At 36.2% G+C, this 27024-nt stretch overlaps 1 protein-coding gene across 10 annotated transcripts in view; it reads right to left on the bottom strand.

Annotated features, from left to right (window-relative positions):
• Window positions 1-6256: 6256 nt before the first annotated feature.
• Window positions 6257-27024, bottom strand: part of MARK1 (microtubule affinity regulating kinase 1) — a 135495-nt gene continuing 114727 nt past the window's right edge. For 3 of the 10 annotated variants that reach the window (XM_064383523.1, XM_064383527.1, XM_064383525.1), the window contains 5 exons: window positions 20284-20384; window positions 18845-19009; window positions 17626-17880; window positions 13083-13127; window positions 6257-8828 (listed from right to left, as the gene is read on the bottom strand). In XM_064383523.1, coding sequence (XP_064239593.1) covers window positions 8474-8828; window positions 13083-13127; window positions 17626-17880; window positions 18845-19009; window positions 20284-20384 — 921 coding nt within the window. In that variant the 3' untranslated portion in view covers window positions 6257-8473. The remainder of the gene's footprint in view (window positions 8829-13082; window positions 13128-17625; window positions 17881-18844; window positions 19010-20283; window positions 20385-27024) is intronic. The other 7 variants (XM_064383524.1, XM_064383528.1, XM_064383531.1 and 4 more) reach the window with 5 other exon arrangements.

The following is a 27024-nucleotide window of genomic DNA, read 5'->3' as shown; positions in this document are numbered from 1 at the left end:
CTCTTTCCTCTTGTTATTATTATTAAATAGAATGGAAAGTAAACCTAGATTTCAGCTACACATCTGGAAAAATCAAAATGGGGAAGAGCAAGTTGAATGATCACAGATTTAATAAGACTTGTAACTGGCTGAATGAAATAAAGGCAGATCAGGAAATTGTCCATATGCTTGTGCTTCAGGCCCCTCCCAGTGGAGGATGGAGCTGGAGGGGTGGGAGTGGGGAGGAGGGGTTTCCTTTGGGACAATGGTTTTCTTTGTGCTCCTGTGCCTGCCCTTGGCAATATTTAGGGCAGGCTGGCCTTGTCTTTGTCACCACTGAAGCAGCGGTAGCATCACCAGTTTTGGGAGAGAGCTTAATTTAGGGCCAGCATCATAAGAGCTCTTTCAATCTTTATTTTGATTCTTGGACATTTATTATCAGTTAATCTAGACATGGATAATAATAATCTATATAAATTACTGTTGGAGTTGAAAAAATTGTCCACAATGGGTACAGGGATATCCAACTTCAGAATGCCTCATGTAGAATAATTTAATTAATGGTGGCATAAAGTCAAAATCTTAACTCAATATAACTCAGATACTACTTTAATAAAATTTGCATTTGGGGAATGTATAAAGAATTCCAGTTAGATTTGTTTATAGGTAAAAAGGTACGAGTTAGATATTATAAGCATGTAGGAAAGTTTGACATCATAAATATTGAGGAGTTTTCTGTTTTTTACTTGCACATTCCCATCTATGTCAAAATATGACTGACTTAGAGATAAACTAAGACTAAAACTAAGAAATGCCACCTTTTTTCAAAGTAAAAGTTATAGTAACACTATTACTAAGTACAAAGTATTACTTTTTCCAAGTATTTTGATTTTGAAAGTAAATGTCACTAATTTTTTTGAATTACCTTTTTTTAGAAGAAAAAAGATCAAGATTGAAGTATCATTTCCCCACGCCTTGTCTATATTTCAAATGTATTAGCACAAAACCAGAGTATAGCAGCAATTATTAGGAAATGTTACAGAACATGTCTATTTGCAATGATCACACAGTAGAGCTTTGAAGTGAGAGAACTTCAGTCTCTGACACCAGTTTGTCAGAAATTTAAAAATATTGATGATTTTTAAATGATGATGTTTCTTATATTTTATATTTATATCTTATATTTATATTTCTTATAGTTAACATTCCATATCTACAAATGGGTTTTTGTATTGCCATATATACTGTGTCCTAACAGCCTTGTAAAATAGGCTGTAATTTTTTTTCATTTTAGAGATGGGGTCTTGCTATGTTGCCCAGGCTGCAGTGCAGTGGCATGATAGCTCACTGAAGCCTCAACTTCCCAGGCCAAAGTGATCCTCCCGCCTCCATCTCCAAAGTAGCTGGGACTACAGGGACTACGGGCACGCATCACCACGTCCAGCTAAATTTTTTTCTATTTTTTGTAGAGACAGGGTCTCACTATGTTGTCCAGGCTGGTCTTGAACTCCTGGGCTCAAGCGATCTTCCTGCCTCGGCTTCCCAAAATGCTGGGATTACAGGTGTGAGCCACGACACCCAGCCAACATGATGTTTTGATATATGCATATATTGTGGAATGGCTAAATCATGCAACTTAACATATGCATTACCTCACATACATACATTTTGTGTGAGAACACTTAAAAATCTTGTCGTAGCAATTTTCAAGTATAAAACATATTATCTACAGTCACCATAATATACACTAGATCTCTTGAATTTATTCCTTCTAATTTTGTGTCCTTTGACCAATATCTCCCCAATCCTCCTTTCTCCCCCAGCCTCTGGTAACTACTATTTTACTCTCTGTTTCTTTGAGTTTGACTTTTTAAAGATTCCACCTGTAAGTGAGATCATGTATTTGTCTTTCTGTGCTTAGCTTATTGCATTTAACATAATGTCCTGCAGGTGTCATTCATGTCACAAATGACAGGATTTTCTTCCTTTGTTAAGGCTGAATAGTATTCCATTATGTATATATGCCACATTTTCTTATCCATTCATCTGTTTATGGACATTTAGGTTGACATCATATCTTGCCTGTTGTTAATATGCTGCAGTGAACATGGGAGTGCAGATATCTCTTCAATTCACAAATTTCATATCCTTTGGATGGATACCCAGTACTGGGATTGCTGTAGCACATGGTAGTACTATTTTTAAGTTTTTGAGGAACTTCCATACTATTTTCCATAATGGCTGTACTAGTTTACATTCCCACCAACGGTGTACGAAAGTTCCTTTTTCTCTGCATCCTTGCCAGTATTAATTATCATTCAGCAATTTATTATAGTCATTCTAACAGGTGTGAGGTGATATCTCATTGTGGTTTTAATTTACACTTCCCTGATGACTAGTGCTATTGAACATTCTGCCTTCTTATGACTGTTGGCCATTAGAATGTCTTCTTTTGAGAAATATCTATTGGGGTCCTTTCCCCATTTTTCAATCAGGTTATTTGTTTTCTTATTATTGAGTTCATATATATTTTGGATATTAGCTCCTTTTCAAATGTATAGTTTGCACATATATTCTCCCATTCCATAAGTTGTCTTTTCACTCTTTTGATCGTTTCCTTTGCTGTGCAGAAGCTTTTTAGTCTGATGTAATTCCAGGAAGATTTTTTAAAATTCCATTTTGTCTCCTTTGTTGGCTCAATAGCTATAATTCTATTTTATATTTTTAGTGGTTGCTGCAAGGTTTACAGTACGCATCTTTAACATAATCCATCTCCACTACACACATGACATAAGAGCTTTGCAAAAAACCTTCGGGCTTTTGTACTATGTTGCCATAACTTTTACCTTTACATGTTATACATCTTACAATGCATTGTTAATATTTTTACTCTCAACATAGTTATTATTTTTGGTGCTTTTAATTCTTTTCTGTAGACTCCTATCTGGTATATATTTTATTCTGCATGAAGAAATTTATTTAACATTTCTTTCTCTGGCCTCTCAGCTCTAATGCAAGTCTGCCAGTGATAAATTCTTTCAGCTCTTATGAGTCTGAACATCTTTATTTCACCTTTGTTTTAGAAAGATATTTTATCTGGGTATAGAATTCGAGTTTGTAAGTTTATACTTTCCCCAGTACTTGTCTGGCTTGCATCATTTCTGCAAGAGTCAGTTGTTGTTCTTATTTTTGTTCCTTTTTTTTTCCCTTACATAATGTGTCTAGTTTCTTCTGGTTTATTTTCTGTTGTTTTTTTCCCCTTGCTGGTTTTAAGCAACATGTGATATGAAAACTTAGTAGAATTTTTTTTCTTGATGTTTATGAAACATTTTAGGTCTGTGGTTTCCTAAAAATTTGGAAAAATTCTGGTTATTACATCTTGAAACACTTTTTCTCTCCCCACCTCTTCCACTTTGCTGGGACTCTACACATATACTAAATTGCTTGAAGTCGTCCTACAGCTCTCTGATCTTTTTTCAACTGTTTTTTGTTTCATTTTGGATTTCCGTTGTTATATGTTAAGTCCACTGTCTTTTCTTCTGCAATGCCCAATCTACTAATTCCATTTATGTGTTCATCTCAGAAATCTTAATTTTCATTTCTACTGTTTGAATAGTGCTTTTTACATGAATTGCCTTTACTTGACCTTTTTTCTAACTTCCTGAACATATAAAATATAGTTATAATAATTGTTTTAATGTCTTCGTCTATCAATTTGATAATCTCCGCCATTTCTGTTTCAGTGTAAATTGACATTTCTCATTATGCGTTGCATTTTCCTGCATATTTGCATACAGGATAACCTTGAACAAATGCTAGCTATGATGACTATTACCTTGTTGAGTGATGTACATTTTCTTTCCTTTTCTTTTTTTTTTTTTTTTTGTGATGGAGTTTCACTCTTGTCGTCCAGGCTGGAATACAATGGTGTGATCTTGGCTCACTGCAACCTCTGCCTCCCAGGTTTAAGTGATTCTCCTGCCTCAGCCTCCAGAGTAGCTGTGATTACAGGCGCCCACCACCACACCCAGCTAATTTTTGTATGTTTTTAGTAGAGACGGGGTTTAACCATGTTGGCCAGGTTGATCTCAAACTCCTGACCTCAGGTGATCCACCTGCCTCGGCCTCCCAAAGTGCTGGGATTACAGGCGTGATCCACCGCACCTGGCACATTTTCTATTCTGATATTTTTGAGCTTTGTTCTGGGACATAATTGTTACTCAGAAACCTTTATCCTTCTGGATATGGCTTTTGTTAAACAGTACCAAGGCAGTATTTAGTCTAGCGCTAAGTAGTTTCCACTACTGAGGCAAAACTCTTCTAAGTACTATGCCCACTGCTCCATGAATTGTTTTCTACAAGTGGCTGGTTGGAACAGGTATTACCCTTGCGTGAGATTCAATGATTGTTCCATTACTTTCAGGTGGTTCTTTCACGGACCTCACATAGTTTTCTTACCCACTTCTTCCCTGCAGATTCTAGCTGTCTTGGCCTCCTAGTTCTGACTTCTTAACCAGAGGGAACGCCAAGCTCCAACGTGATTTTCCTCTCCCTGTGCCACAAGCTGGACTAATCAGAGGTCATTTTGTTTTCCTCTCAAGGATCATTGTTCTTCATTGACTAATAGCTAATGCCTTAAAAATTGTTTTTATTCTGATGAAAACACGTGTGAAATTATTTCATATATCTCTTCTTGTTTCTTCATTGTCTTAGGTGGGAGAGTAAATCTGGTTCTGTTACTCCATGTTAGGTGAAAGTGGAAGTCTTAAAATGCAAGCTGAAAACTCAAATCCTATGCCAGGAATCTCTGCTCCCATCCAATTATCTTTCTTATAGTCTGTGAATCCTATTCATGTTATCTTGGTTTTTTTGGGTGGGGGAGGAGGGGCAGGGACCACTCTGTCACCCAAGCTGGAGTGCAGTGGCATGATCCCAGCTCACTGCAATCTCTGACCCCTAGGCTCAAGTGATCCTCCCACCTCAGCCTCCCAATTACTGGGACTATAGGTGCGTGCCACCACATCTGGCTAATTATTTATTTTTTATAGAGACAGGGATTCGCCATGTTGCCCAGATTGGTCTTGAACTCCTGAGCTCAGGCGATCCACCCACTCGGCCTCCCAAAGTGTTGGGATTACAGGCATGAGCCGTTGCACCCGGGCCATGATATCTTGTTGATACATCTTTTGAAATGTCTCTTCCTTTTTACCTTTTTCCACTCTATGTTAACCACCCCACATACATGGTATTTCATTCATGCTTTATTGTTTTAACCTCTGAAAAGATCTTCCTGCCTCTACTCTTTAATCCAGTCCATACATTTCTATGTTACATATTTTTTTACTGCTATTTCCTAGAACCTAGACTCTAATGTACACTGGCACTCCACAAACTTGCTGAATTAATGGACCATTCTTTAACAATCAATTTATCAGGCACTTCCTTGGCTTAAAAAAACCCTCCTAATTGCTCCCCTCTATCCATAGGTCAAGTTCAAGCTGAGAATGCCAATTGATGCTTTATATAAGCAGCTATTAATCAACTATGTGAACCCTGCCACTTCCTAGAATATGTGGTTCATTTTTAACATGTCTTAGAGCTATTACTAACTTGAAGCCTTTTTTCCATGTGTAGGATCTTTTCTATTGTCTCTTAAATTTTACCCAGTCTTCAAGTCCCTTAAAAGACCTGCCTTTCCACTGTCCATACATAATTCACTCTTCTCTGAATTTCTATAGCATCTATTATCTGTGGTAGTTTGAGCGCTTTCAGTTTCTTCTGTGTGTGTGTGTGTGTGTGTGTGTGTGTGTTTTACTTTTGCATATATTTACAGTTTGTCTTTTCAAATGGACCAAAATCTGAGAGAGGTAGGAACCATCTTTTATAATTTTTTATGTATCTTAAGACACAGTATATATTTCAATAGATATTTTGAAAATGAAGGCAGAGATCATCTTGATTAATTTGCACAGGCTAATGGAATCCCTTGTTTACAGTAAATTGGTGCTTGCTGCTCACCATATGCTTTTTCCCCCACATGGTGTGAAATGGCACTACTGGTGAAAATCACCTTAAAATAAGATCTTTTCGGTTTTAAATCAAATTATATTTTAGAGACTATTATTGGATCAAGGTTCTGGAGTATATTTCATCTTATTCTTTCCATTTAACAAATAAAATGCTATGCCCCAGTTTCTACAAAATAATTAATTTAATATAAGGGATGCCATATCAAATAATATTTCAACAGAAGCCAAGGAAATCCTGGTATCACATAGCCAGTGAACATAAACTGGTATTTATTTATGCAAACATATTGTAAAATTCCTCTAAATTTTCAAAAAATATTTATGTTGTCATGAACACATAAAATAAAAAATCTAAAGTGAGTATCAAGATTTCATTTTTAGTTCATAAAAGATATTGAAGTAAAATTCCTTTCTACAAACATATAAGAGTTGGCCACAGTGAGAAAATGTAAAAAACATCAGTTTCTACCGTGGAAAACACATGAGGTCTATTTTTTAAAAAAGTATCAGTGATAGGAATTCCTATAAAAAGATTAAATTCTCTTGTCATAATGACAAGAAACCTTCAAAGCTTCAATAATCTTGAAAACCTTCACAGCATCACCCTTTGCCAACTAAATTTAGAACACATACAATAAACTCCTCATACAGAATACTTTTGTACTAGAAAACAGGTAATTCACATTCTGATAAAGAGCAAACGACAAGTGCTTTATTATGAGAACTGTTCAAGTAAAATTTCAGTGTGCACCAGTGAAAGTGAAGAAAGATTTGCATCAATTTTTTTTGAATGAACACTAGGTTAAAAAGGGGCTACACATTTTTTTTCAAACACCACCCTTTGCTAAGGCAAAAAAAAAAAAAAAAAAAAAACCACTTCATTTTAGAACATAACTGTTACAGAAGAAAGCTACATCACAGTACAGTACAGAATGTAAAATTCATCCTAGTCTGGAAGCCATTATGGAATGGCACATCACCTACACTTAGAGCCTTCTAATGTAGGTTGGAATTACAGTATTTATCACAGCTTTATTTTCTTTAAACTGATAAAATTTGAATACACTTTCTATTTTTCAAGAGTGTGCAGATGGGGCCCATATGTTGATATTACAGTAATTACAACAGTAAATAACATTGCACAGTCAACCTCCAAGGCTAATTCAGTATAAAATAACAAGTATTAAAATGTACCTTTACTAGTGGTTTTACATCGCATATATCACTAATTATGAAAGAAAAGTAGGCAAATGCCCAATTACAAAGCGGCACGTTATAGGCATAATGATGTGGAATAAATACAAGAAATCTGGCAAAATATTTAAAACAAACAAGTTACATGGGAACAAACTGAACAACCACATAGCATAAATCAATAATATACTGTTATAAATAGTATGTTTTGCTCACAAGTCTCTTAAGTAGTTATAGATATTACAGTGGCGGAGTGAAGAGGATAGGAGAATGAGGCAAATGCTCCCAATGCCAGTTAATTCCTGAGGTGGCATTATTTCTTAACTGATGCATTGATCAACACTGTAAAGATGAGTTTGTGCTATGAAACAGTCCCAATATTATTATATCCCCGCAATTACATTGCGGTATTCCGAAGGCAGCAAATCTACGTGACAGTTTATAATAGCCAGATAAAGTATTGTTTTTTGTTTCTTTTTTTTTTTTTTTTAATTTTGCTGCTACAGTTAGCAGTGGGTCAGAAAACACTTCAAAGTTCAAAAGAAACTTGATGTAGACTTAACCTTTTACCCCGTACTTCTTAGTTAGCTCAAGGCAAAGCTATTATTGAATTTCACGTACTTGAATTTAAAAACTCTAAGTGCCAACACTGTAAACATTTTGTATCTTCTCAACTAAACCTTGTGGGATAACAAGGAAAAGAGCAAAGATAAGCACGAATAATTTTGTGTATAATAAAGTTGATCTATTTTTCAGCTTCTGGTTTAAATTTAAATATGATTTTAAAATAATTTTTCAAGGTCCATGCTACAATTGTAAAGACTATTTCTATGCACTTTTAATTCTGGACACAATTTTCAAAAATTGCATGATGGAAGTAAGAATTTAAAAAAACCACCAGAATGTAAATAATAGGGAAGAACATTTTCAAATCAAACCATCAAACATACATTTATGTGCAGAAATCTAGACAACTATACAAGTTTTTAAGCAATCATGTTTTATTATACAACTCTATGAACAGAAAATGAACAGAAATACACAATATACTTACCTGTACATGTGAACCTACTTTTTAAGCTACAGATATTTATTATAGTTCATACTGACTTTAATTTTACAGTTCATAACTATGTATAACCTTATTGCATTAAGGGCAAATTCTACATGGGGAGATTCACAGGCAGACCACATTAGGCATTACCAGTACATTCAAAAACTGTACCTCATATATGTATGTATCTTCCCTGAACCTGTAAATTTGGATGTCTTTACAGCTTAAGCTCATTTGCTATTTTTGATGCAATGTTCTTAAAGGCAATAGATGTTCCAGATATTCGCTTGAAGCGGACCCCATTAAGTGACAGTCGTGGCAACTTGCAAACTTCCATCTCCCACTGCACGAGGCTATCCTGTCTAGCATCTCCATGGACACAGAAAAGCAAAAATCTCTCTTTTTGCTCATAATCACAGTTATTTGCATCTAACACTTTTCGGATTTCTCTCATCATGTCATTAGGGTCCATTGAACTAGTGGTCTTCATACTCCATGTGAACCGCAAAGAACGCGGCTTAGAATCTTTACCCTCTTCCTTGTCTCTTTCTTTTGGTTCCCCTGATGTACTTCTGGAAGAAGAGGGCAAAGGGAAAGAATGAAAATAAAAATATTTCACTTAGCAAAGAAATCAAAACACACATAAAATCTAAGTGGTCATAATTCAGTGCCTAATAAAACTCCCTTATTTGCAGACTACCCTGAGATAGATGCAAAGATTTACATTATCTTGTGTTATAAAAACACACCCCAAGATGCCATCTGTTTTGACTTTTAATACTGTCAATCTGAAATAGCATTTTTTCTTAAATATAAGTAGATTGAGGGAAACAAATCTGAACTGAAAGTGAAGAACATAATACCTTCTTCAGTTCCATATTTCTCTGTTCAAGCACACACACAAAATAGGGACCACTAATATTCTACTCATAAATATACATTTTTGAAATATAAAAATTTCTTATTTCTGCCTTTTTGGGTAGGAGGAATGTAATAACTTCAGAGGGAAAGATAATTCATTTACCTAATAATGTTGAGAAAGAATGTTGTATTGCAATTATGTAAAGACATTAACTTATACCACACATCTCAAGGTCCTCCAGTGATTTCTCATTTCACTAAAGACATCCTTAATCAGTCTACGTTTCCCATGACCTGCACTCCAACTCCTACTCCCCCCACCTCATTTCCTAGGATTTTCCTCCTTCCTCACTCCTATCAGAACACAACGGCCTCCATGAACACATTCTTGCCATGAGGCTGCTGCACAGACTGTTCCCTCTGTCATGAATGCTTCTCCCCAGATGGCTGCGTGGCTAACTCCTTTACAAATTTCTGCTCACTTTCTTCATGAGACTTTCCCTGACTGCCCTATTGCACCCTAACTCCTATCCTAGCATGGCCATCCCCCTTTAGCCTGCTTTATTTTTTCTCTATAGCACTTAGCACATTCCATCATTTAACCCATTTGTTAGGGTGTTTATTGTCTGACTCTACTATTAGACTGTAAATTCCAAGAGGGCAAGGAGTTTTGTCTATTTCATTCACTGATACAGGCATCTAGAACTGTGCTGGGTACACAGTAACTATTAACATATTTGTTAAATGACTAAATCTCACTGAATTTTACTTATTGCAGGTATCCCACCAATAACATGAAAACAAAAAAATCTATTTCAAATAATCATAGGAAAAAACCTTTATAGCTTCATCAAAGTTAATAGATTATTTGTGATACAGAAAATCCTGTAATTAAATTTCTTGAACAATTATCCAAATCGAGATGTTACAATTGCAACTTGTTACTTTATCTCGCTTATCTGTGATTTAAGAAAAAAAATGTACTTTGAAAGGAGTTTATAATCTACTGCATACATATTTTAAATTAATATATATACATTTTATATCAATAGTATAATATATATTCATGTATATGTTTACATATCTACAATTTTATATATATTGTCCACTTCATTTCCAGGTATCTGAGCCCCGCAAAGCTCTGCAAACTATACAATCTTGAGAAAATAAGGAAAGGAATAGGTAGAGAAAATAAATTTCCAAAAACTATTAATAATTATGGAAAGTATTTACTTCATCCTGTTCTCTACTTTTCTCTTTTTGCTCACTGAATCTAAGCCATTAAATCACAGGTCTCTTGGGGCTTGCAGAGCAAACTAGAGTCATTTACCAAGGTCACATGTATAATTCTAGTGGAATCAGCAGGCCAGAAAGGACCTGAGAGATCAGTTGACCGAGCACTCATTTTAAAGATGTAACTGATGGCTGGAAAATTTAAAATTAGTTTTCTGTGGCTCACGCCTGTAATCCCAGAACTTTGGGAGGCCAAGGCAGGAGGATCACAAGGTCAGGAGTTCAAGACCAGCCTGGCCAACATGGTGAAACCCCATCTCTACTAAAACTACAAAAATTAGCTGGGCATGATGGCATGTGGCTGTACTCCCAGATACTCAGGAGGCTGAGGCAAGAGAATTGCTTAAACCCGGGAGGCAGAGGCTGCAGTGAGCCGAGACTGCGCCACTGCACTCCAGTCTGGGTGACAGAGCAACACTTTGTCTCAGAGAAAAAAAAAAAAGTTTTCTGAAGCCATAGAGCTAATTCAGGAATACTACTCTAAGTCTAGTTTAATTCTATTCCACATTAAGATGACCTTAGACAATAAGATGTTTTTCTGCATGGTCTCATAGACATTGCCACTGACACTGTCAATTGTAGAAAGCTTCTGGAAATGTGGATATTAATATAAGAACAGCTAACATTCATGGAGTACTTATTAGGTGCAGGAACTGTCCTAACCGCCTAAAATGTATTAATTCCTCATTTATCCCTCAGAACAACCCTAGGAAGCAGTTAGAGTGAGGAAATGGAGGCACACAGAGTTGAAGTAACTTCCCGAAAGCCACACAGTAAGGTAAGCGGTAGAACACAGCTCAAACCCGCAGTCTGGCTGAGAACCTGTACTTCTAATCACGGTACTACCCCATCTCCCTGAAATGACAGAACTTCATTATAACTGGCTTGACCCTACCTATGTTTTTTGCTGTTTTTTTTTTTTTTTATCATCTGTAAATAGGCATTTTTCACCTAGTGGTTGTGAAAATTAAATGACGAGAAAGTACCTTATAGTTAGTATCCAGTAAGTCTGTCCACAAGCAAAAATAGAACAAAACCCAACAGCAACCAAACAAAAAGGAATATGAAAAGTGTTGTGTAAACATTTATAAAAGATCAGTGACTAATTCTTATAATGTAATAAAGTTATGTAGTTATATTAAAAGGATAAAAATGCAACTTTTTTTTTTTTTGAGATGGAGTCTCACTCTGTTGCCAAGCTGTACTGCAGTGGCGTGATCTTGGCTCACTGCAACCTCTGCCTCCTGGGTTCAAGTGATTCTCCTGCCTCAGACTCCCAAGTAGTTGGGACTACAGATGTGTACCACCACGCCCAGCTAATTTGTGTATTTTTAATAGAGATGGGGTTTCACCATGTTGGCCGGGATGATCTCATCTCTTGACCTCATGATTCACCTGCCTCGGCCTCCCAAAGTGCTGTGATTATAGGCATGAGCCACTGTGCCCAGCCAAAAATACAACTATTAATGGCCACTTGCAATGCCACATACTACTAAATGTCTCAGAGGGAAATTTAGTGGAAATACAGGATGAGATGCAAGAAGGGGGCTCAAAAATGAAGACTGAGGGAGAGGCTAAGAACAAGTCCTCCATATTTGTGTAAAAGGCAGAAGAAAGTTAAGAATATTGATCTTGCTCCCCTGTGGCTCCCTACCATGGTGACTCAGGTACCTAACTCTACAAAGAAACATTTCAACTATTATTACTAAATATAAATATAGCAGTTTGCTAAAAAGACTACATGCGAGTGCTATAGTTTTCTCCAAGTTCATTATGTTTTTTATTTTAAATAATTTGAAAAGTAGAAATCAATTGGAGGCTTGTGTTCAGCTGGTCACAACTGTTCCTGAATGAAGCCAGATGCCTGTCCTACTGTGAAATACTTGTTGGTTCTAAGATTTATACTGCATACCTTAATGCTTGTGTACACTCAAAATAAATTAGTGCCTTCATTTCTTAAATTTCCCATTTGTAAAATATGAACACAAGTACTAATATGTCCATAATGTGGTCCCTAGAACAGTAGCATAAGCATCTCCTGGGGGCTTGTTAGAAATGCAAATGCTCAGGCACCTGCCTCGGCCTCTGAATCAGAAACCCTGGGTGTGGGATACAGCAATCTTTTTATCAAGTCTTCCCTGTAATTCTGATTGTGCTCAAGTTTGAAACCCATTGCCAGAACGAATGAAATGTCAAAAAAAAAAAAAAAAAATCTCCAAAAGTATGGCAGGGTAGAATTTTTAAATGTGATCAAACACTGAATTGTCACCTAAAATATATTACTTATATCAAATCTTCCTACGTGTAATTATTTCCCTGTTCTGTGTTATTTGTGCTATTTGACTCAGATTAATTTTAGTTACATCACTTGAGTGAGAACAATATCTGTACATTTAATCAATTAATTCTTCAGCTTAACATACTTTATAGAACAGAATGCCTATGTCTTTACCAGGTTCACAATTCAAATGAATGTTTGGAAAACAAACTCAAAAGTTGACTGACTTGAATGCTAGATAACATTATGAAGACCCACCCCAATATAAAAATCTAAAATATGCATGCTATCTAGTTATTAGATCTATTCATGATCATTAAGTGCTATAAGTATTTCAAAAGTACGTTTTCATACACAGGGACCTAGCAGCGAAGTATTAATAGTGGCTCCTCACCTTGAGGTGTCAGTTCTGCCACTGGCTTCGCCTTCACTTGGATCCCTCAAAACAAAGTGAAGGTTGAGATTTAATGATAAAAGTAAAAAATATATCAAGAAAACCTATATCTAAAATGATTTTAAAATTAGCTTGTTGAGCAAACTTCTACCATGACAATTTTCTATTACTAGTCAGTCTGAGACTATTTCTCGTTTTTCATCATAACTGCATGTAATTATCATTTATTGAGCGTCTACTCATTATTATCAAGAGGAAATATGAGGTGAAAGTTTAACATTTTTTTCATAATCTTCCAATTCCCAGCCATGATTCATTTGAAGTCATAATTTATCTTTTGGTTTAATTTAGTTTAATCTAAAGTTAAAACTATTTAATAATTATCAATAGCAAGATTCAACTTCAAATTTGTAATTATGCATAATTCTAGTAGTCGCTCAATTTAGAAAATATATATATTAACGTTATAGTAAGCAAATAAATACCAATTTCTAAATTAGCAATTTCTTCTATAAGCATTTCTTTTAGAAGTTATGCTAACAATTCATGCACATGATAAAACATCACAGCAAATTAACAGCCTAGCCATGTAGGTGAGTCTAAAAACACGGATTCAAAATCTTAAGCAAAAGCACTGGTCTTACCTGGATATCCACCTGTGAAATGAAACCAGGAAAACACTACTAATTGTTCTTGTGTTAGATGTAATTAAAATTTATAAAAGTCTACCAAAATTTTAACCCTTTGTCATTTTTAAAGGTAATTAAATATCTTGTGATAGAGGCCAAAACACTATTAAATAGTGGGAAAAATCACCAACTTGAATCCTTAAGATAATGTTGTCTTAATGTTTTAGCATTCCAGAAACATTTGTATTATTTATATTAAATGAATGCAACAAGAATAAAATCAGTGGCACTCTCCCATCCCCCAAGTTAATAAAACATACCCACATACCAAGCTCTAAAATTTTAAATGGTTCTCAAAAATATGAATGCCTTATGCATCTCAGGGTCTTTGACTAATACATGTCTGTCTTAACAAGCATATTATGAAAAAAAAATTTTCTATCTGAATTTAAAAGAATAGTAAAATGTATTCTCACATTCAAATGTAATTTCTTAAATTTCTAATAACTGCATTTTCATTGGGAAGTATAATAAAAATTCAATGCCATCTATACAAATCCATTTTTATTATAGCACACTGAAATAAAACATTTTTGAGCAGACTCAAAGTGAAACGTACATTTTCCATTACATGTAGATGAACTGATATACACAGATGGGCAGTGTACCAACTTGGCAAGCAAGACAGTAATGCTGTTGACTCCCACTGCTAAGATAAAATTCCTTTAGGAAGGGACATACATCTCACTGGACTTTTCTGTCCTATTTATATTATGCTTTATTATTCACTAGCAAACACCTATTCCACTATTGCCAAACTTGAAGCATTAGGAGTGAAATGTCCCTTAGACTCTATTTCCTCTGCTATAATTGACTGAAATAGCAATTGACCCATACCCTGTTCCTGCCTACCTGGATGCTAGTAGGAACATTGGAAGAATTTCTGCTACTTGGCAATTGTTTCAAAAAGCCCAAGAAGTCTGCTTTCAGTAGCCATGGTAGGAGGCAGATGGGGCTACAGAAGGCACAGCTGGCTCTAACAGCATTTGCAGTGCAGCATGGCTCTTCAACACTTAACGTTTAAAAAACTACATATAGCAATATATACTCAACTGAACAAATTGGGTTATTCCCGACATAAGAATGAGCATGGTTAGAAAATCATAAGGTTTGGTGTAGAAGTGAGCCATGCAGGTATTTAGGGCAGAGAATTCCAGGCAGAAGGAATAGCAGGTACACAATGCCAAAGCAGTGCTTAATGTACTTGAGGACAGTCAGGTGCCTGTGTGGCTGGTGGGGAACCAGCCAGGGGAAGAGTGGGAGAAGAAGAAATCAGAGCAGAAATGGATGGCCAGGTTACACAAGGTCCCACAGGCCACGGTGAGGGCACAGAATTGTATTCTGAGCAAGATGGAAGCTCATCAGGGGCTTTAAATCTAAGAGTGACATGATCAGACTTGACATGACACTGCTGAAACAGAAGAAGAGGAGGACCAGGACAGAAGCTAGGAGACCTATGAGTAGGTGAAAGATGAACAGTGATTCAGAGTATGAAAGCAGTGATGGGAGTGATGGAAACAGTTAAGTTCTGGAATGCTATGAAGGTAAAGCTGGCACAATTTGCCAATGGATGTGATGTGGTATGAGAAAAAGAGGTGTCAAGGATAACTCCAAGATGGTGAAGAACGAGGGAGGGATAGGTTTGGGAAGAGGAACGAGAGTTGAGTTTTGAACATGTTCTGTTTCAGAGTCTATAACATATCCAAGCAGAGAGCTGAGCAGCAGTTGGCTATGAGTCTACAGTTTAAGAGAGAGATGTGGGCTAGAGATACACTTGGGAGTTGTTCACACAGGATGGAATCTAATGTCATGACCTGACTGAGATCACCAAGAGTGTAAGGAAAACCAGAGAGAGAGAGAGATGTGGGCTACAGATACACTTGGGAGTTGTTCATACAGGATGGAATCTAGTATCATGAGCCTGACTGAGATCACCAAGAGTGTAAGGAAAACCAGAGAAAAGAATGTGTTCAAAGACTGAGCCCTGGGGCATTCTAATATTTAGAGGTTGAGGGAAAGGCAAGGGAATCTGAAAAGAGCCAGCAAAGGAGCCCAGGACAGCTAGTCTGTGAGTCAGGAGAAAACCAGAGTCAAGCAAGGGAAACACTTTAACTGTGCGGAATGTTTCAAGATAGTAAGTTGCTCACAGGAAGGCAGGAGCCCCATTAGTCTCACTCACTGCTGTAGCAAGAGCTCCTACAAAAGTGCCTCGCATGTAGTAGGTCTTCACATATGCATTCAATGACTATATGGCAATCCTTTTTCAGAACCTCCCAACAGACCATCTCTAAGGCACTTTCTTGCTTTAATAATCTGTCTCCTGACTTCCTGTCCACAGTATGTTTCAGGAGTTTACTATGTTTCCTCTAGAGTCTAAATTTTTGTTGCAGAGCAAAGAGAAGTATTTTGCACAATGCTTAATGCAAAATTAGTAATCAAGCATTAAACTCCAAACCTATTTTTTTCACTTTAAAATTAATTCTGGCTTAACCAGGATAAAGTACTGGCTTTTTGAAATGGCCTTAAATAGCCAATTCCAAAAGTAGAAACTTACTGATAATCTGACTAGTACCCCGCAGATGGCCCGCTAAAACTATCATCTAACTTCTATGCTGACTCTGTTGGTGAACTTTTTCTTTCTCTAGCAAGTTGTCATGCTGCATAGCAATTGCCCAAAGGGTACAAACTCACAGACTGATATGGTTAGAAATTTATGTTACATTTGAGGCTTTAAGGTTTTTAATTTAGCTATGTGATACTGGGCAAACTGATGTATGAACCAGATCTATAAATAGCTCCATGACAAGGAAGTAAGACTGAAGCTGCTGCTTCTCTTTTCCACATCCACTCTTTGAAATCCTAGGAACACTAATAATATTGAAAATTAATTATTTAATTAGTATTTCTTAAAGCAAGTATAATTATTTCTAACCCATCACTGAAGGCTCAGCTGAAATGATTATATGATAGGGTGCCTTCACTGTCTCCCTAGATAGAAACAATTGTGTCTTCCTCTGGAATCCAGCATGTTGCCCACACTTTTTAGCACATGTTCTGGTTTATATCATGGCTAGTTGTTTGTCTGCTTCTTACGAGACTGTAAAAATCTGGAGGGCACAGATGTTGTCTCACCTATCTTTAGATTCTGTTCTGCACCTAACACAGTGCTTTGTCTGTCACAGGGCTTAAGTAGGCATTTAGTGGGACACAGAAATAGATCAAATAGACATCAGCCTGCATTGTAGTCAGCAACTTGTATCATCAGTGTGCACTGTACATGTATGCATAGTAAGCATGCTTACTTTTTAGAAAAATAACTGCATTGTTTAAGTAGATTAGAACTTTACTATACATGTATTCATTTTATGTTTACTATGTTTTGATGTTAAGGTTTTATGATGTGAAAATACATAGATCTGCGACTCTGGTATGTGGACTTTTTATGCAAAGAAGAAAAAATGTAAATTATATATTATTAGCAAGCAATTTAAAAGTATTTTCAAGATAAATATTGTTTGAAGGAAACATGTAAACTCATTTAATTTATTTTTCTCAATCAAGGCTTTTAAATATAAAATAATCTTTTGTTAAAACACACATTTTTAAAGTCAAATTTTTGTTCTTTACATTGTATTTTATAGATTTTTAAAATCTCATTTAGTCCATTTTTTTCTTTCTCTTAAGGAAAAAGACTTTATATCTTCCTAAATTTTTTTCTTCCAAATCTGTGAAAGAGCAGCTCTAATGAAATGTTATAAAACCATTTTGGAAAATTATTATAAAGATTTAAGAAAAAAGTAATTCCCTTTGTAATTTCTAGAGGAAACAAAACACAACAGTACATTGGTACTGACCTGCGAACAAATTTGGATGTGATTTTGCTTATTATACCAGTTGACGTTCCCCTTCTGGCATGTGCAAATGCACCCGTTTCATGGGATGGTGAAGCAGGTGGCCCATTATAAGCAGCGCTGCGTCGCTCCCGGAGCTGTTCACCATGGAAAGTGCTTCGGCTTGAGCTCCCTCGGGGAAAGCGGGTCCGGTCTGGAGTTGCAGTACTAATACTGTGAGCAGATGGGGAAGCAGCAGGCACTCTCTGGGTTGTACTGCTGGGACAAATTAAGATATATCATTTAGAATAATGACAAGAAAACCTTTCACTCATGCTAAAAACTTGAAACAAATGGCTATGGCTACTTCTTTTGGCCCTACTTTATTTGTTCACATTAGAGCTGTGAGACATGAGTTAATTTTATTTACTGTATCATTGGAGAGGAATAAAATTTCAGACTGAAACTAGGTACCTTTTCTTTGGTGACTAAAAATTAAGAAATGACTGAATCAGGGACACAAAGATAAACACTCTTCAGTATCAGGAATCCCAAACCAGGGGTAGTGCAAGTATTTTTTTAATATTCTCCTGAACCACTTAGCAATGCTGAACACAAATTTTATTGTCTATTAAAAAATTGAATAAAATAATTTCCCATTTCTAATTTAGGCTTCAGTGATGGTACACCACCACATGGCACTACCAATATGCTTAACAAATCTAACAGAGGGTTAAAATGTTCAGATGTACTGAATTTGAGAAATCCTAAAATAGAAAAATACTAGAAAACCAGTTATATAATTTTATACCCGAATAGGTTCTTGAGTTCATCAGTTTCATTGACAGGAAAACTGAAGCCCTGTTTTATTAAGAACAAGGAACTGAGCCTGATCATTACCCAAAGGTCTCAACTCCAAGTTTAGTGCTTGTCTGGATATGTTTAAATCATAAAAAAATCACTTTACCTAAGTGACAAATTAAGCAGCAATATTTAACTTTATAGATGGACTTAAAACCAAATCCTTAAAAAAATTCCTCTAGAAAATGACTTAAGCTATATGCAACATTTCCAATAACAGTCAAAGTACACAGAAAGTTTATGATACAATTCAATTTTTCCTCCATTACAAACACTGAATCTTGTCAGAAAGGTCTTAATGTGATGGTGACTCTCATGTATTTTCACATGGTGCTATATATTTTAAAACAATGAACAAAATGAAATGTAACCAGCACGTTACCCAGGCCGGTAAGCTTCAGAGCCGTCTTTAATGGTTGGCAGTGTGACTTTAATAGGATGACCAGAAGTGGACATGGACTTCTGGTGGCGGGGTCGTGCTGAGGGGACAGCAGAGGCCACAGAAGAGCCTGCAGAAGATATGCTACTCACAGACATCTCTGTAAGGCTTTTGTCATAAAGCAGTTGAGAAGACCATGGAAATGTAAAAAAGAAGAAAAATTGTGGTTTACTAAAATTTAAGAACTATATTTTTTAAAAATCTAAACTGAATAACACTTTTCATGATTGAAATATTTGAAAGAAACTAACATTAACAGCATTATTAATGACTAACAAAAAATTAATATTCTTATGAAAAGTATCAAGGGTAAATGTATCACTATCATCCATGAAAAATATCTCACACACACTTACTCTATGTATGTAAATGTGAGAAAGTATAAAATTATTTTCGTGGAGATACAATAATTTCAGACAAAATGATTATGACTAAGTCATTTTTTACTTCCCCAAAATCACAGTTTGGTGTGATATGTCGATGTGGTTCATTGTCCATTATTGATACAATCATAATTGATAATTATACCAAAAATATTATCTCTGGACACATCAACACACTTTTAGATCATATCATGAGTCAATAGGTTAACTGTTGCAGATTAAAGGAGCTGCAGCTTAAAATTTAGTACAGGAAAAATCATAAGTCTGAAATCAATTTCCAATTATCTTATGTTCAAAGAAGACATAGTTTTCTTTGTATGCCTTACAATAACACTTACTTTACAGTCTTATTAGGTGAGAAGAAACAAATGTGAAAATGGTTTGTACACACTACTGAAATGACTGAAGGTGGTACTAAGAATAGAATGTCATTAGAATAGGCTCTATGCCTTTGTACTATATTGATGAGCAGTCCTTCTGACTCATGACAGAAAGAAGTTACATTTTTTAAATAATAAAAATATGTTTTATTATTATTTGAAATAAAACACTTTAAAAATTATATGGTTCTGAATGATGAGAAATAAGATGGTCACATTTTTTCAGAGGGAGGAAAATAAAGCCTTTATTATTCAAATACAGTAATGACTTGATGGGAGGTGAAAGGGAAGGAGGCAGCAGGTACATAAAAGAATAAGATTTAAATTATGAAGATGAAATTAGGATGGTATGATCTGCTTCACTATAGAAAAATATTTACCATCAGATTTTATTCAGAAATTGGTAGGTAAAGATATTTATTTCCTGTTTTCTCTAAATGTTTTCCCATCCTTCTATTCTGGTACAGGAGAGATGTCTTAGTAAGAATGGTTGGTTGCAATCTTACTATTTTATATAATAACTCCTTTTCCCTGGACCCATTCAGCTGCAGGTATTTCAGCAAAAGCACTAACACAGAACAATAGCAAAGGTATTACTACTTGGCACAGTGGCATTTACCTGCTGTCTTTTCCATTCTGCAATCCTGCATATCGATCTGTGGTCCTTTCACAGACATAAGTATTCCTTCTTGCCATGCTACCTCCAGAATACACATTGTTCTTTAAGAAGAAAAAAAAAGGCAATTTAAAAATTCTAAATATATTTGTGGAAAGTCAAAGAAATGTATTTAAGCTGACTTTGAGAAAAATACACAGAATTTTAGTTGATCCGAATCTTATATTAACAAGATTATCCCCTTCCTCTCTCTCATTTAGCTTTCAGAAGTAAAAGACAAAGCATCAAAAATGAACTCATTACAGTTTTAGCTTATCCTCCTACAATAGAGGCCAGCAGTTTGGAAGCAACAGGAGAGTTGGGTTTCTATTCACTCCCTCCTTTGTGAGCTGGTGGTGGAGAAAGGGCAGGAGCAGGGGTGTGAGCAGCTCTAAGTAACTAGGAATGCAAGCCAACTCCACACTAAGTATCATCACCAACAGAAGCCTGGGGCAGCGAAGAAGGCATGCCCACTCAGAAGCCTGTGGGCTACCTTTCTTCACCTGCTTGAGAAACTCTCTCAACCACTGGGAATATTAAGCAGACTAAATGCCCCGGGATCAAAGGCATGTCGGCTGAGGCCACCAACAGTGTTGTGTGCAGTGCCACACTGAAGATATTTCCTCAAGTCTCAGGTTTGAGCTAGGAGGCAGGCCATGTCTGAGGAGCTTTGGAGAAAAGAGAGAAAATAAGCAAAATGGGATAGATAAGCGATTCTCCTTACCATGCACACAACCTCTGACCTGTAAACCCATTGCTGTGCCTGCCAAATCCTTGAGTAGTTACTCAAATAAAATATACATAAATGATTTTCAATGTGGATATAATACTCTTCTGTTTAATCCCTACTCCAACAAAACAAAAAAACTTGCTACTTTTGGCTAACCCAGCATTTAAAATATATAATCAACCTAAACATTGTTGAATCATGAGGGCTAAAAAGTGAATAGATATTTGCTTGAATTCACTTTGAAGAAGGAAAAAAACTCATATAAACAAAACTATATAAATACAGATGTAAAAGTTTTCAGTAATGCAGATTCTGAGATGGAAGGAATTTTGTCACCAGTTACATAAAAAGGGTATGTTAAAAACTATAAAATATGGAACCAAAGAGGCTAAGATCATTAAAATTTTTAAGTAAGACTTGGAACATGTAGGCCGATTGTGGTGGCTCAATCACAACATTTTGGGAGGCCGAGGAGGGCAGATTGTTTGAGGCTAGGAGTTCAAGAACAGCCTGGGCAACATAGCGAAACCCCGTCTCCACAAAAAGTACAAAAAAAATTAGCTGGGTGTGATGGCACACACCTGTAGTCCCAGCTACTAGGGAGGTTGAAGTGGGAGGATCACCTGAGCCAGAGAAGTTGAGAATACAGTGAGCCGTTATTGCACCACTGCACTCCATCCTGAGCAACAGAGTAAGACCCTGTCTCAAAAAAAAAAAAAAAGACTTGGTCCATGTTATTAAGGCAAAGAAAATGGATTTGATTATGGAGAGATGCATTATGAAGCATTATGAAACTAACTTATACTAAAGTTCTCAGAAAAACTAGAAATGTCATCCATATTTCAGTTTTAAAGACATTGTTTCATTACCTGCTTTCCCATTTAACATATCATTAACATCTATCCACATCAAATGATACTAAAGTGTTATGGCTGTAGCCTATGCAACTGTACAGACATACCATATTTTATTTTAACCAATAAATTCCCACTTTTTGAACACTTAAATTATTTCCTACTTTACTCTTAGAAGCTACTGACATTTAATTCCCTAGAAATTAATTGGAAATTTAAAATATAGAAGACAAACCTGAAAGGCTGTAAAATCACCCCATGGGCACCAAATGTACTAATATAAAAATACGTGCTTTTGATAATCTCATAATTTTGGCCAGATTTTCATATAAATAACTTAATTCCTTGTCAAATCATGTTACCATACACCGTCTAGAAGCTTTTAAAAGTGTTTCTGGCTATTCTCAATGACATTTCTTTCCTTTTCAAAGGCTGATGGTGAATGGTATCTCTCCTTCCAAGCTGTGTCTCTGCATTTGTACTCCTCCCACCCTACCTCCCTTGCCTTGAGCCTTCAATGCCAGTGACATTCAGGTGCGACAACCATCAGTTGTATTTCCCCAGGGAAATTTAGAATTATGCAAAAGTTATGGAAACACACTGTCACTGCTTCCATTTGTCATACATTCACATATAGAACTAACTTTTATAGCTGACCTTCCTAGTTCAAATAAAAAAGCTCTAGAGATCACTAAGAAGGTAAGGTTTATTCTGCTGAGGATTTGGGAAGCAGGTGGAAACTATCTGTGTCAACTTTTGAACTTTAGTTTGGCAACTTCCTCAAACTGGAAACCAACCATGTAAACAACTTTTTGGAGATTCTTTCACAGTAAAGTGATTATATTTTATGTAATTATACCATAATTTTATATACAGTATTTAATACTTATTATAGCATTCTTAATATTTTTGAGTCTTCCTAAAAGAAATATCTTCTTCCCCCTTTTTTTGTTTTTTATTTTAAATGCTGTTTTGATTTTTAATTTTAAATCTTATTTTTAAATAAAATAAAATAAGGGGTACATTTGCAAAATGCACAGGTTTGTTACGTAAGTAAATGTGTGCCATGGTGGTCTGTTGTACCTATCAACCCGTCACCTAGGCATTAAGCCCAGCATGCATTAGTTATTTTTCCTAATGCTCTCCCCCAACCTCCACCCTCCCCTGAAAGGCCCCAGTGTGTGTTGTTTCCCTCTCTGTGTCCATGTGTTCTCATTTTTCAGCTTCCACTTTTAAGTGAGAACATGCAGTGTTTGGTTTTCTGTTCCTGCATTAGTTTGCTGATGATAATGGCTTCTGGCTTCATCCATGTTCTGGCTTCAACCTCATTCCTTTGTATGGCTGTATAGTATTCCACGTTGCATTTGTACCACATTTTCTTTACCCAGTCTATCACTGAAGGGCATTTGGGTTGATAATATGTCTTTGCTATTGTGAATAGTGCTGCAATGAAGATAAACGTGCATGTACCTTTATAAAAGAATGGTTTATATTCCTCTGGGTATATACCCAGTAATGAGATTGCTGGGTCAAATGATATTTCCAGTTCTAAATCTTTGAGGAATCGCCACACTGTCTTCTTCAAATGGTTGAACTAATTTACATTGCCACCAACAGTGTAAAAGAGTGTGTGTGTGGTTTTTTGGTTTTTTTTTTAGACGGAGTCTTGCTCTGTTGCCTAACTGGAGTGCAGTGGCGAGATCTCGGCTCACTGCAACCTCTGCCGCCCAGGTTCAAGCGATTCCCCTGCCTCAGCCTCCCAAGCAGCTGGGACTACAGGTGCGCACCACCACACCAGGTTAATTTTTTGTATTTTAGTAGAGATGGGGTTTCACCATGTTAGCCGGGATGGTCTCAATCTCCTGACCTCATGATCCGACCGGCTCAGCCTCCCAAAGTGCTGGGATTATGGGCATGAGCCACTGCGCCCGCTAAAAGGGTTTTTATTTCTCTGCAACATCACCAGCATCTGTTGTTTCTTGACTTTTTAATAATCACCATTCTGACTGGCATGAGATGGTATCTCATTATGGTTTTGATTTGAATTTCTCTAATGATTAGTGATGTTGAGCTTTTCTTCATATGTTTGTTAGCCAAGTTTATGTCTTCTTTTGAGAAATGTCTGTTCATGTCCTTTGCCCACTTTTTAATAGGGTTGTTTTTTTCTTGTAAATTTGATTAAGTTCCTTGTAGATTCTGGGTATCAGATAGACCTTTGTCAGATGGATAGATTGTAAAAATTTCTTCCATTCTGAAGGTTGTCTGTTCACTGTGATGATAGTTTATTTTGCTGTGCAGAAGCTCTTTAGTTTAATTAGATCCCATTTGTCAATTTTTGCTTTTTGTTGCAATTCTTTTTGGCGATTTCATCATAAAGTCTTTGCCCATGCCTATGTCTTGAGTGGTATTCCTATCTGAATACCCTTTATTTCTTTCTCTTGTCTGATTGTCCTGGCCAGAATTTCCAATACTATGTTAAATAAGAGTGGTAAGGGAAGGCATCCTTGTCTTGTGACAGTTCTCAAGAGGAATGCTTCCAGCTTTTGCCCATTCAGTATGATATTGTCAGTGAGCTTGTCATATATGACTCTTACTATTTTAAGGAACTCAAAATATGTTCCTTCAATACCTAGTTTATTGAGAGTTTTTAGCATGAGGGGATGTTGAATTTTATCAAAGGCCTTTTCTTTGTCTATTGAGATAATCATGTGGTTTTTGTCTTTAGTTCTGTTTATGTGACCAGTTATATTTATTGATTTGCATATGTTGAACCAGCCTTGCATCCTGGGATGAAGCCATCCAGATCAGGGTGGATAAGCTTTTTGATGTGCTGCTGGATTCAGTTTGTCAGTATTTTATTGAGGATTTTTGCATCCATGTTCATCAGGCATATTGGCCTGAAGTTTTCTTTTTTTGTTGTATCTCTGCCAGGTTTTGGTATCAGGATGATGTTGGCCTCACAGAATGAGTCAGGGAGGAGTCCCTCCTTTTCATTTGTTTGGAATAGTTTTATAAGAAATGGCTCATCTTTGTACCTCTGTTAAAATTCAGCTGTAAATCCATCTAGTCCTTGGCTTTTTTTGGTTAGTAGGCTATTTATTACTGCCTCAATTTAAGAACTTGTTATTGATCTCTTCAGGGATTTAATTTCTTCCTTTCAGTCCTGGGAGGATGTAGGTGTCCAGAAATTTATCCATTTCTTCTAGATCCTTATCATTTGATTGTGTTTATATGAATATTCTCTCTTTTCTTCTTTTTTAGTCTAGCTAGTGGTCTATATATTTTATTGTTTTTTTTAAAAAAAACAAGCTACTGGATTTACTGATTTTTTGAGGAGTTTTTCATGTCTGTCTCCTTCAGCTCTGCTATGAGCTTGGTTATTTCTTGTTTGCTAGCTCTTGGTTCTCCAGTTCTTTTAGTTGTGATGTTAGGGTGTTGATTTGAGATCTTTCTAGCTTTTTGATGTAGCATTTAGTGCTATAAATTTCCCTCTTACCGTGGCTTTAGCTGTGTCCCAGAAACTGGTAGGTTGTCTTTTTGTTCTTATTAGTTTCAAATAATTTCTTGATTTCTGCCTTAATTTCATTATTTACCCAGAAGTCATTCAGAAGCAGATTGTTCAATTTCCATGTAGTTGTGTGGTTTTGAGTGTATTTCTTAATCCTGAATTCTAATTTGATTGTACTGTGATCTGAGAGACTGTTAAGACTTCAGTTCTTCTGCATTTGCTAAGGAGTGTTTTACTTCCAATTCTGTGATCAATTTTAGAATAAGTACCATGTGGCACCAAGAAAAATGTATATTCTGTTGTTTTTGGGTGGAGAGTTCTGCAGATATCTATCAGGTCCACTTGGTCCAGAGCTGAGTTCAAGTCCTGAATATCTTTGTTAATTTTCTGTCTTGATGATCTACTACTGACAGTGGGGTATTAAAGTTTTCCACTATTATTGTGATGAGGGGAATCTAAGTCTCTTTGTTAAGTCTTTAAGAACATGTTTTATAAATGTGGGTGCTCCTGTATTGCGTGCATATATATTTAGGAGAGTTAGCTCTTCATGTTGAATTGAACCTTTTACCATTATGTAATGCCTTTCTCTTTTTTGACCTTTGTTGGTTTAAAGTCTATTTTGTCAGAAACTAGGATTGCAAACCCTGCTTTTTTTCTGCTTTCCATTGGCTTAATAAAGTTTCCTCCATCCCTTTATTTTAAGCCTGTGTGTCTTTGCATGTGAGATGGGTCTCTTGAATACCACACACTGATGGATCTTGCCTTTATCCAGCATGCCATTCTGTGTCTTTTAATTCGGGCATTTAGCACATTTACATTTAAAGTTAATATTGTTTTGTGTGAATTTAATCCTGTCATCATAATGCTGGGTGGCCAATTTTGCAGACTTGTTCATGTAGTTGCTTCACAGTGTCGTTGGTCTGTGTACTTCAGTGTGTTTTTGAAATGGCTGGTAACAAATTTTCCTATCTATGTTTAGTATTTCCTTCAGAAGCTCTTGTAAGGCAGGCCTGGTGGTGGCAAAATCCCTCAGCATTTGCTTATCTGAAAAAGATTTTACTTCTTTGTTTTTGAAGCTTAGTTTGGCCAGATATGAAATTCTGGGTTTTAAATTCTTTTAAGAATGTTGAATATTGCCCCCCAATCTCTTCTGGCTTGTAGAGTTTTTGCTGAGAGGTCTGCTGTTAATCTAATGGAATTCCCTTTGTAGGTAACTTGGCCTTTCTCTCTGGTTGCCCTTACCATTTTTTCCTTCATTTTGACCTGGAACAATCTGATGATCATGTGTCTTGGGGCAGATCTTGTGGAGTATCTTCTCGGGGTTCTCTGGATTTTCTGAATCTGAATGTTGGCCTCTCTTGCTAGATTGGGGAAGTTCTCCTAGATGATATCCTGAAGTGTGTTTTACAACTTGGTTCCATTCTCCCCATCTCTTTTGAGTACTCCAGTCAGTCTTTTTACAGAGTACCATGTTTCTTGGAGGTTTTGTTCATTCATTTTCATTCTTTTTTCTCCAATCTTGTCTGCCTGCCTCATTTCAGCAAGATAGCCTTCAAACTCTGATAGTCTCTCTTCCACTTGATCTATTCGGCTATAGCTATTTTTGTTTGCAT

This window comes from Aotus nancymaae, unplaced genomic scaffold, assembly GCF_030222135.1.
Source record: "Aotus nancymaae isolate 86718 unplaced genomic scaffold, 86718_ANA_hifiasm-v0.15.2.pri h1tg000032l_0, whole genome shotgun sequence".
Lineage (NCBI taxonomy): Eukaryota > Metazoa > Chordata > Mammalia > Primates > Aotidae > Aotus > Aotus nancymaae.
This window is presented reverse-complemented; position numbering and strand designations above follow the sequence as displayed.